Source organism: Megalops cyprinoides, chromosome 13 (genome assembly GCF_013368585.1).
Source record: "Megalops cyprinoides isolate fMegCyp1 chromosome 13, fMegCyp1.pri, whole genome shotgun sequence".
Taxonomy (NCBI): Eukaryota; Metazoa; Chordata; class Actinopteri; order Elopiformes; family Megalopidae; genus Megalops; species Megalops cyprinoides.
The window spans coordinates 16,793,825-16,806,256 of NC_050595.1; the positions used below are offsets into that span (position 1 = coordinate 16,793,825).

Here is a 12,432-nt window from a genome sequence, read left to right on the forward strand (position 1 = left end):
TATGTTTGTGTTTGTGCTCAGTGGGTTTGCGATGGTGTGTGTTTAGTGTATTTTTTACTGTGTTCAGAGTGGCTTTGACTGTGGTCAGTATAATCAGCTGTTATTAAACATTGTTATTTTTAATATATTTTTAAGAGAAGTACATGAAGGTAATGTTATCACAGTAATTTCAGTCCAGGAAAAGGGCTTCACTGCTCTTCAGCTCTTAGCAAGTTCACTGCTAATGGGTGATAGTATGCTTTCTTATGAAGCAGCCCAAGCAGGTTACAGATAATTATCATATAATGTTAAGTTTCTCTTCATCCAGAGCCTACCAACCCAACTGTTCTTCATGTATTTCACTGATATTGTTTGGGAAGCATAAGTTTTGTCCACAGGCAATAAGTACGGTGCCATCCTAGAGAGCTTTGCTGCCATAAAGCTGTCCAGAAAGGAAGATGAACATGACCACAGAGAAAAAGGATTCAATTTTTTAGCGGCAGGGATTTCTGCATCTTTTGGCTGGATGGCAAAAAGTATAAACACACACTGGCACTATGGTGATTAAATTAAACCTCACACTGTCAGTGTCTGCTGCTTAATTTATGAGAGGAAATTCATTCTTTTCAGTGCAGCGTGACGTGGACATTAAAGGATGTTACATGACCAACAGATAAATCATTTTCTCTTCAAACCAACGAAAACACATACTTCTGTTTTTCTAAGTTATGGTGGAGTGGTTACCCAAGCATATCACAAATTCTAGAGCCCCATAGCACCCCAAGCTTTCCCCAGGAGTAATCGCATAATGCACTTCTCTCCTTTACCCCCACTCCCCTCCCAGCTCCTCTGGAACCACTGGGCCATTTGGGTGACCACAGGACCTATCGTCACATTCCTGCTGTACAAGGCTGCTCTCGCTGGGTGAAAGGGGCATGACTCTTCCAATAACTCTCCCTCTATAAAGGACTCCCTTAAGGCATAAGGAACGTAGTACATGCTACATGGCACATGTCTGGTAGTAGCTGCTCTCTTGGACAAGCTTGTACCGGAGGCCTGGAGAAACGGCTTACTTTCTGCTTTTACATACAGCTGTTGCGCAATCCAATATGATAACAGGCTCTTTGAGCAGAAAAGTCCACCAGGTGAATTCTCCGAGGTGGGGTCTGAGTCTGTCACTACAGGTGAAGGGGAAAGGCCAACTTCTGGAAGTGAGAGAGAGGACATTCCGAAGCAAGTGTTGAGTGGGGGGGGGGGGGGGGGGGGGGCCTGCTGTATCCTGCGAATGCATTCATGTAGCAGAGTAATACTAAAAGTATAATGGCCTCAATGTTGTACATAAACAATTTTGTACAACTATATGTTTAATATACAACTTTACATCAGCTACAATGTGTTACAATATAGATTAGCACAGCATTGGATGCAGGATGTGCATGGGATGCATTTGCTCACCAGGGTACACCCTCATATAATAGGACAGTTCAATGCACGCTCCGCATGTAGCACACCCCTTTTGTACACTTGAAAGAGGCACAGTTCTGGATGCTGCCATTTTACTCCGTTTCACTTATCCCACAATTCAATTTACTTTAATAGTCATTTTGCTGCTAGTTCCATAAGGCAAAAAGAGACACATTGCTCCGGATCATAGGTGTGTAATGAGTGCAGAATCTTGTTTGTGAGCAGATGGTAGAGCCTGATTATATTCATCTCATTTGTGACTATAATACCCCCCACCCCTATACATATAGATAGCCAATTAACATCACCCTGCAGAAATAGTCATACCCCCTGCCCCCTAGGACAGCTTGTGCTATAATTCTCCAAGGCCAAGGCCTGGAGCCATCATTTAGTCAACACAAGATTAGTGAAGTGGGAGGTGGGGGGAATCTCATGGAATAAAGGTGCTCCACAGGACTCAGAGGGTAAACCCATGGTACATCCCTCTGTAGTATGAGAGTGTTGTAATTAATTGTTTCCATGTGAATATGTTCTAATAAACCTTGGTTCTGTTCGAGGTTCTGTCTCTGGCTGTTTCCGGACTGTCCTCATTCACTGAAGGTCCTGGGGCAAAGTTCCTCGCTATCATTTGGCAACACAAATAGGACTGATCCGACCTGAGACATGCGAGTATACTTTTATTACCACCCTCTAGAGCACTGATTCTCAATCCTGCTTCTGGGGGCCCCCTGCTCCGCACGTTTTCCTTCTTTTCCTGCTCTACCTACCTGACCAAACTCATCAGTATCACTTTCGATTAGATGAGCACACCTGATTTAGTCAACAGCATGTTAATCAGGTGTGTTTGGAGCAAGGATATATAGAAGATATGCAGGACAGGGGGCCTCATACTGACTGATTGATCCATTTCATAAATAATGGTAAATTTCCGTGTCAAGAGACTCAGAGGCATATGCATTGTGGTTTGTGTTTGCGGGAAACACTGCACTTTTAAAAAACCCACACCAAGATGTGTGGATAGCATAAAAGCACACAGCAAAAGCGAGTCCTATCCAGAAACACCCTAGATAAGGCAAGATGTATAATTGCGTGCTGATATTTGTAAAAACTTTGTTCAGGTCCTAGTGACAATTTGTTGTAGGCTTATTATGGTGTAAACCTACAATAAGGATTTGCCATATATCTTTCTATCTATCTATCAATGTATATCTATAAATATGTATGTGTATGTGTGTGTGTGTGTGTGTGTGTGTGTGTGTGTGTGTGCGTGTGCGTGTGTGCGCATGCGCGTGCACACAGGTTATATATAATTCAGGTAATGTATATTCAGTTAATGTTGCTAAGAGTTTAACATGTTACATGGAAAGTCCCATTGAAAGATAAACAGCCATCTGAGTACTGACAGTGGCACTGGCAGACATAACTTCGGGAATTTGAGCGGTGATAGCATGTGTTAGCAAAATATACACAGCTGGCAACTAAAATGGGAGAAGGCTGGGTAGGATCCGGCTGCATCTGAGGAAGTTCAAGGACAATGGTGGAGAAGCCAGACTCCAAGCCACAGTGATAAAGTTGTGGTAATTGCTCTAACCCCTGTAATCAAGCACTGTGAGGATCGTCAAGAGAAGGAAAAGGAAAAAGGTGTGGGTTCAAGGTCAGCCCAAAGAAGGTGCAGTTGGCACAGAAAGAGGTGGTGCACTTTTAGGCATGTGCATCACACAAGGGTAGAAGCATCTGACTGCAGATAGGAGACTCACGAGTGAAAATATGCCTCAGCCAGTGAACATGTGTGGTCTGCGAAAGGTGATGGGGTTGTTCAATTACTGCCAAATATTCATTCCCAAATTCATTGAAAACATATTTCTTGCATCACAGACTAGGTTTATCTGATCATGACATAATCTTTTCTAAGTGTTATTCTTGTTTTATATGTTTTATATGTATTATCTTCCTCACCCTGTAGTGTTTATTACAATTTATAACAGACAATGGACTCCTGGAAATTTCTTAAAACAGTTGGAATAAAATAGTGGTCGAAGGCTAAGCAGAATTTATTCTGCTGTATCTGAAAATGTTGAAATTATTGGTTACAGCAAAAGGCAGGACATACGCAGTAGTGCTTTTTGAGTGCAAATGCAACCTTCCTCTTTAAGAATCCAGACTGCAATCTGAGACTTATGGAGGGTTGGTATAGTTCACTTTTATCCCCCAACAGATATGGGGGAACGCATGAGAGGAGAGGTGGTGCCTATGTGTGTAAGAGGATGCAGAGGGGTGGAGCATTGTAGGTGGGGACAGGGTGGCGCTTGTGTGTTTTAGGGGAGGAGCAGGGAGCTGAGGGGGTGTGGGGTGTCACTTTGGGCCCTGCATCCATTCCCCCTCATGAGAAAGCGGGTGTAGTGTGGGGAGATTGTGGCTGAACACTGTGCTTTGAATGGAGGCTGAGAACTGGACTATCCTGTAACATGAGGTCCTGCTGTTTGGCTGTGTTTCCCCTGCTTCTCCTGCTCTGTCTGCCTGTACCCACACATTCAGGTAAGTGTTGGGGCTAGACCCCTCACTTTTGTTGGCACGGGGCTGCAGAGTGGAGTGATGTCCATCTGTGGAGCTTTCATTTGAATGAGTGATCCCTATCTGTTCTCTGTCTCCATCTTTAATAATTTGCTTAGCTAAAACATCTACTATATAGTAGTATGTGTGCATGAGTGTGTGTGTGTATCTGTGTGTGCCTGTGAGTGTGTTCATGTATGCAAATGTACAAGTATGTGTGTCTGTGTGTATATGAGTGAGTATGTGTGCCTGAGTGTGTATATGTGTGTGTGCGTGCTCGCGAGTGTGTATTTGTGACTGAGTGAGCGAGTGAGTAAGTGAGTGAGTGAGTGTGTGAGTGTGAATATGTCTGTGTGTGTATGAGTGTGTTTACTCAGCCATAGACTCAGTGATGCTGTTGTTTGCAGAGGGGAGGTGAAATGAGGTGTCCTGTGAGTTCCACACCTCATCATGAAAGAGTCTTTCATGAGGGCTGGCAGCTCCTCTCTTGGTGTCCAGGCTGTGTGTCTGCATGCACATTGCTGTGTCTCTCAGGCTCTCAGAACTAGAGCATCTCTCACCATAGGAGAAAAGTTAAATATAAGCACAACCCTATGTGTCTTTCCTCCTCTCAGAAACAGAGCTTCTCTTATTATAGGAGAAAAGTTAAACCTAAGAGAAACCCTGTGTCTCTCAGAAAAACAGAGCCTTTCTTTTTATAGGAAAAAAATTCAAATCTGATAGGATCAAGTAGGACATGCAGGACTGAGCACATCAAATCACCTCCTGTATGCCTAGAACCCAACCCTCCAAATAGTGATGCAATCTGGCCATCCTACCAACCAGAGATTTTCATTCGGTGAATGGGGAAAAACACACCCTTGATGAAAAACTGCTCCATAGTTAGTCCTCTGACCAATTAAAGAAAGGGTCAGGAAGAAACTGTTCGTGTGAGCATATGAATATAGAGTTTGTGCACAGTGATCCCTAGGCTCCCTGAAACTAAGTGAAAAGGAAGTTATCCATTTTAGTGAGTCACCCTCCACTGAAGAGTCTGTGAATAACATCTCTGGTTGAATTTCTGTTGTTTTGCAGCTTGGTTATCATGCAGTTTCAATGCAAGGAAACTGTTTCCATGCATAAATCATACATTTATGTGCTCACAATAAGATTCTCTTCTTCCTGATTCTTGGTGCCTTTAAGTGTTCAGAGAGTTAAAAATGGAAAGTTTGTATTTTGTATTTTATCGTCAGCTGGAGGAGGAGAATCCAGTTCTGGGCATAGTGGATGTGGGGAGGAATACACAATAATACATATCATGAATATATACACTTTGACTTCATTTCCCCCTTCCCTGCACCTCCAGGAATCTCTCAGTGAATGGGGTCGTTGCAGACAGAGCCTGACAGCTTTATAAACATCCTGGTAATAAGAGGGAAAATATTTTCCACAGATGCACTGGGCTCCCCACAATTCACACACAGTTATTTATTCTGAATATCTGCCAGGATGCAGACGGTCTTCTTCAGGGGCTTCTTCAGATCTTCTAAATCTCTCAAATACTCTGCAGACAGAAAGCTGTGATTCCCTTTCCCAGAGTCTAAGCTTCACAGTGCTGACATCATCGGAGCAGAGAGCCAACCCGCTCTCTCTCCCATCCCGTCCATTGTGCTGCCACAGTAATATGAGAAGCTCTGGACACACATGGAGTCCACATGGATCTGAAAGTCCCCGAGAGACTGTGTGAGGCCTCCAATCTGCAGTCAGGATGAAGAACAGTGTTTATAGTGGAGGATGGATTACATCATCCAGTTAGTCCCTCTGATTTAACCGTTCTTCTCTCAGCGGCTCCTCTCTGAGTATAATGCAACACTTAAAACATGAATTTAACACTCATTAACTGCAGTCCCTGTGTAAACAGTAGCCTTCAGTGTGGTGATAATCCTAGCTCTCATTCAGTGTTGACCAGAGGCTCTACTGAACACAATACTGTGGTTGGCCTTTTGCTACACTGCCAAATTCCTCGAAATTAATGCTTACATTGGTTACCAAAGGTCATAATAGTTACAATCTGATCCCAATGAAAAGGCACTTGTAAATAAAGATAGCATCAATGTCAGAGCTTTCATTTCTGACTTCCGCTCTTATTCAAACGTTTTAGCCTGGAGTAAATTGCAGGCAATTACTCTCATAATGATCTTAGTTGTCCCACGGTGGACCAATGGCAAAGAAAGTGACAGTCAGTCTGGAACAGAGCTGATTATTATCACTTTCAAAACAGAATGAATGACCACTGTGTTCTTGAGGAATTACACACCTCAATTTTGCTACTGATGCAACAAGGCTGAGACACTTGGTGTATTGAAGTGACTTCAGTGGCTGGCCAAGTCAAACCTTTCCTGTTCTAATTTCAATTCTCTCACACACTGCTGTGGCCTGGCTCAGCCCAGCTTGTGGAGAGAAGGGTTCTGTCAGTTGTATGCTGTGTCTGGGCTGCTAGAAAGTTTGTGGACTCAGGCCGTCTTTCAGCATGTTCCCTTGTTCCCAAAGTGCTCTCTGTGTTTGTTCACTGTCACCACGGGTCAGGATGTATTTATTTCTGTGAATCCCCTCCAAAACTAAATGTCCACACAAAATACACATAATGGCCAAGCTGTGAGACCAGAGTGCCAGCACTGGTATGTAGGGGTCTTTTCAATCCACCCCCACCCCCAGTTTTTTAAGGGGATCAGTCTGCTAGTCTCCAGGCAGGAAATGAGCGTAGAGAGGTTAATACAGAACATCATCTGGAAAATCCAACATCCAACGGTAGCCTGCAGAGTAGTGCCTGTAAGACTAGAGAAATCTGCAGAGTTGTCTGTAGAATACTAGACTAGCCTGTAGTGTTGTGTGTATAAAACAGAGTAGCCTGTGTCTTGTGTGTGTGACTAGATTAACCAGCTTCATAGCTTATGTAAGACTAGAGTAGCCTGTAGTGTAGTGTGGCCATATGAAAATGAAATATATTGTAATATATTGAGAAATATGTTGTTCAGTTGAGGAATATATTGCAAATGCATTTGATACATAATTACATACCAAAACAGCAATTTACACATTATCAGCTAAAAAAAATACCACCTAAAATATATTCATAATGTATTATTTTTTGAGTAACCTGCAGAGTAGCATAAGACAAGAGTAGAATGCGGTAGTGTCTGTAAGATTAAAGTGGTTTTCATCCACCACTAACCTAGTAATAATGTGTCCATACAGAGAGAAGTGACATTTGCTTATTCTTTCCTCAAAGTCAAGGACAAAGTGCGGTAGAATTACAGCCCAAACAATTCACATCAGGCAAAACCCACCCTGGGGTTGTGTAGTATTTTCCTACCACTGCTTGTGACTGGTTTGGAAAGAACTCTTCAACAGACAGCAGCACTCATACGATCAGCAGGGAGAGGTCAGATTCCTGTTTTAGTCATTACTATTTGAAAAGGACCGACTGTGCCGAGTGAATGAAACTACACTGAATGTAGACACAGGAGAGCCAGCAAACTGTGTGACACAGTTGCTGCACACTCCAGGGAATACATAAACACGTCTGTGTTCCCACTGTGTCTGCGTGAATAATCACAACAGTATGAAACTGTGTCACATGACGGTGCACATGCTGATTTTTGCGTGGGTTATTTTTCATGAAATTGATCAATCTATCCTGATTGGGAGAAGCTAAACTGATCTGGATTCATCTGTAGTTTACAGACATTAAGTAGACATAACCAGATTAGCTGTGTTAGAGGAGTCTCCTCCTTAAAGATAGACTACAAATCATGTATGTATAAAATATTAATTATCAGACAAACTTTGTTTAGCAACGTCCTCAACATGGCTGTGACATTGCGGCCACATCATGCTTTAGACATATTGTGCTATTGGAACTCCATTACAGTTCAAACACACAGCCCTTTTCTGGTAGTGGTTATGTTTCCTGTTTTGGATTTAAAAGGCCCCATAATGAACCATTATCTTGCCTTAAGTGTGCCTCTGTAACTGTTGGAGCAGTTGGCACAGTGTGGTTTCTTGTGTCAGCTGCTGGTGTATTGTGGTCTGTTGAGGTAGTTGTGACAGTATGGTCAGTTGGGGCAGTGTGGTCTATTGTGGCAATTGGGGCAGCATGAACTGTTGGGGGTTGCTGGGGCAGTGTGGACAGTTTGGACAGAAGAGGCAGCTGGGGGCCACACTGACACTCTCATAGTACAGCCTTCTCATCTCTATGTTTCATCTCTCATTATCATCTTCCTCTTCATCTTTCATCTGTTATTATCATCTTCAACTTTATCTTTCATTTCTCATATCTTGATCATCAGTATCACATGGCTCTGCAGCTGGTCCTTTCTGCTCTGGATAATCCAAGAGATCATTTACCCTTCACACGCCTCATCTTACTCTAATCTGTGTCCTTCACACATTCTACTCAAACCCCACTACTCTACTCCTACACACCTCACACTACTCAAGCCTCTTTCTCTCTCTGTGTCATATAATAATATATGATATCTTATATTGTGTGTACTGTTCATCTTGTTTTTTTTCATATTGTAAAACTTAACAAAGAAATATTGAGACAACATAAGTCATAACCATATAATGTATGGATAACTGTTATCAGTCTTGACTTATTTGAAGCATGCTCATTTTGAGGTTACTGCTTTTAAAAGCTTTAGTGTGTGGTATTGACTCAAAGCAGATCCAGCATTTGTCCTGTGGAACTGAAGTGTTCTTGGAATAATTTGTGTCTTTCATCAGAGGCTTCTCATCTGGGGAAAAATCAATAGGCTCTGCAAGAGGTGGGGATTAGGGATTGTGTGGATAAAGTGATAAGTGAGAACAGAATTTCACATGTAAGATAGGCGGGGCACTGCTTTAGCTTGCATGGACTCCTGTATTCATGGCCAAAGCCATGTCATCATCACATCAGGAAGCCTTTAAATAGCTTTCTCCCATGATGTCAGAAAAGGCAATACAGAACATACTCTGTCTGCTTGGGGCGTCATATAAGTGGGGCAGAGAACTCCTGGCTTGAGCTGTGAGGAGCCCAGTCTGAGCTCTGGGGAGATCTATCTTCACTGAGGAGAGACCAGTCTGAACCACAGGAAAAGAGCATTACTGAATACATACTGACACCTGTGAACAGGTGCTGGTATTCTGCATTGATATCAGTGCAATATTGATAAATCTGAGGGGATCCCATTTGAGGGGATCAAATTTGAGGTCATGATTCCCACTGAATATCCCAACTTCAGTCCAAACAAAACAGGAATGTCCACTCTGCTTCTCCCTCTGAAGGTATACTGTACAACTGGACATTCTGCCAGTGAATTTATTTTGTATAAATCTGCAGCTGTAATTAAGGTGTCAGTTATAACTTAACCAACACAATTATGTCTGAAAGTATTGATCAGTGGTTCTTGCACTGTTGGCAATTAAATTAATGCACTTTCACATTTTCCTTGTGTTAATATTCTCTATACTAATTGCTGGCGTTTTATGTTGGAGTGTAACAGGAGATGATTGTAACTCCACCCTGCATGTTTATTTTATAGACTCATACAGAATGTCTTTTCCTGTTTTACTGGACTTTACAGGTTTTTTTAACGTCTGCACTGGGTGTAGCTGCGGTTTTCATTCTATTACAGCTACTTCTGTCTCAGATGACTAAACTGATAAAAAAGGAATAAACGTCATTGGAATAAAACCCCACTGGAGTGATGCAGCAGTGTGGGTAATGTCCCGCCAAAACGGACCACCAAAATGAGGCCCTTGGACTTTTGGAAAGATTGTGCACCCACTAGGTCTAATTTCATGTGTATAAATGTCCCTGGCTTTCCTTTTGACTCCGTCTTTCCAGCTGCAAGCCTCCTGGCCTGGCAGGGCAGAGCATTCATCAGGCCCAGGACTCAGAACAGGGGCTCTATTCAGCGAGACGGTGAAAAATGACATTTTGACGTTTGTTTTCTTTTCCCCCCCGTTTCCCCTCCTGTCTGAGCCACCCTCCACCTCATTAACGTTTAAAAATAACCGTCTGCTCAGGCCGAGGCGCCGCCTCAAAGCTGACTCACTCTGAGCAAGGACACCCTGCTGCACAGCTGCTTCATATACATGCAGTGCAGCTTCTGCAGAAACAGCCTGTCCTGCCCTGCCCACAAGCCTCTGGTGCTTTGACTCCAGCACAGGAGCTGTTCAGAAGACTGTTATTAGTGAAAAAAGGGATGAACCTGTGCTGAAAGCAGTGGTGTTACATGGTAGTTTGTTTCTCATTAGAAAGAGTTATTGAGGTCAGAAAGGGGGGTGCTGTTTGACTTACGATCCGTGTCTAACCCCATGACGAGTCAATTGACATTTTGCTACACAAAATGTGCTTTGGCAAGTAGGTGCTTGAGTATAATGTAATTTTTAGAGACATTTCTAAAGGGTCATGTCATTTTTGGAGAATAGTACATTTTTTCCTTATTCAGAGTTGAAAACGGAGTGTTGGTAGAGTCCAACAATGATTCAAATGATAATGGAGGTGAATGATTGACTGTTTGACCTCAGGAAGATGGCTGCTGTATGGAATTGTGTGCAGGGGTGGGACTCTCTCTCTTGATACATCTCTCTATCAGGGTGGCCCTGAATGTGAGATACCACAGAACATTGATGGCTGTGGTCCAGGCAGCTGTGAAAACCATATTCTGGGAAGAGCTGCGGTCTGACACACAAGGTCTCTGCATGTTATTAATTCAGATTGATTTATTTAATGTCAATTGTGTCTGTAAAATGCATATAAATCCTATATCATTACACTATGGTATGTAATTATACACTCTTATCCTTACTGGCATGCAATATGCATAAAGTGCATTTCATAAGAGCTATGTTGAAACAGGGTGTGATGCTCATAGCATCTGCTGTTTTCTCTTTTTCTTGGACTTGCCCCTTAGTAAATAAGTACTCAACACACTGACTGTATTGAATGTACGTGCCACAATTGAACATGCCAATAAGGAAGAGTGGAGTGACTTCATAAGTGCAAAAGGAAAGGTGTTCCCATAAACTGTCACAGGATGTTGAGCATAAACAAGCACTAGCACTGATCTACTGTGGAAAGATGTGTTTCTTTTTCTTGTTAACCCTACAGATAAACATCACTGCACAGTATAAAACATATGTATAAATCAAATGAAAAATTAATTACAATCTGGATGTATGTGTAAATCAGGCACACAAAGACATTGTAATCCCTAATCATAATCTAGATCTATTTATGTAATAGATTTTATATAAGATGTATTATTTCACTACTCAGTGGAATTTCCTTGGAGTTTGACTCGTGTGGCCATATGGTGACCATATATTCTCACACGTGCAGACATTTCAATACACAGACAGGGCAGGGTGAGCTCCACTATACATCATTGTCTTTTTATACGATTTGGACACGACTACATTTTGGATGAAATAACTTCATAAATAAAACATGTATAGGTTATTTGATCTCTAATAACTTGCTCAAACACTTAAAAACTCATAGACTAGTCATAGATTATAGTACTGAATCTTAGTAAGAGGTTATACTTATTCATAAGGTTGAATATCCCTTGAATACAATGTTGTGGCTTTTCAATCAAGTCTGTTGAAGGAAGACACCACAATAAATATATCAGCTTTTTGTTATTACAATAATTTGGTTATGCATGCTCTAGATAATTGCTGACTATTCGTCTATTGCGTGATGTTTCTCAATGTTCTCTTTTGTGATCTGCTAGAAAGAATAATTCACACACCGTGCACTTTCATCAGGAAATTGCACCAGATAATACTCACTGTCAACACGGCATGTTGGAATCTTCTAAATGCTCTTTGTGATCAGATATGTGGTACTTCTGATATTTTTTGGCATTGTCTTCAGTTAATGTGGTCTGCCTTGACTGTGATTTTAATTTGAACAGAAAATTGCACATGGCTGTGAGCAATATGTGTAAGACTCTTCACCTCAAATGGAGAATATTCATATTGTGTGCACTGGAGCACACACAGGAGATATTAGTACAGATAGGGAGCAGGAGAGGCAGGACGCGAAAGACATCAGCAGGAACAAAGGGCAGACTGAAGAGCAAATCTTCCTGTGGGATATATACATGATAGGGCATCATTGTTTTTGATTGGTTATGATAAAGACTTCAACATCATCAGATAATTCCAGTACAAAATGACAAGATGATTTGGTCAAAATGGAAGGATTTACACTAGGACACAATGTCTGTATGTGCAGAAACATATATATGAAATATATATATTTGATTAATTTGGTTCCATTAGACTGTCAGTCAATAATACTCATAGCTAGCTCATAGACTGCGGCCATGCTGCATTATTCTTAATCCTCTTAGTTTTATAGCACAGATTTATCTATCAGCTCTATGCTCAATCTGAGTTCTT

At 41.8% G+C, this 12,432-nt stretch overlaps 1 protein-coding gene across 1 annotated transcript in view; it reads left to right on the forward strand.

Annotated features, from left to right (window-relative positions):
* The first annotated feature begins 3,835 nt into the window (after positions 1-3,835).
* The window catches only part of LOC118787621 (chondroitin sulfate proteoglycan 4-like), a 30,147-nt gene continuing 21,550 nt past the window's right edge, over positions 3,836-12,432 (forward strand). The window contains exon 1 of the mRNA XM_036543149.1: positions 3,836-3,978. Coding sequence (XP_036399042.1) covers positions 3,909-3,978 — 70 coding nt within the window. The 5' untranslated portion in view covers positions 3,836-3,908. The remainder of the gene's footprint in view (positions 3,979-12,432) is intronic.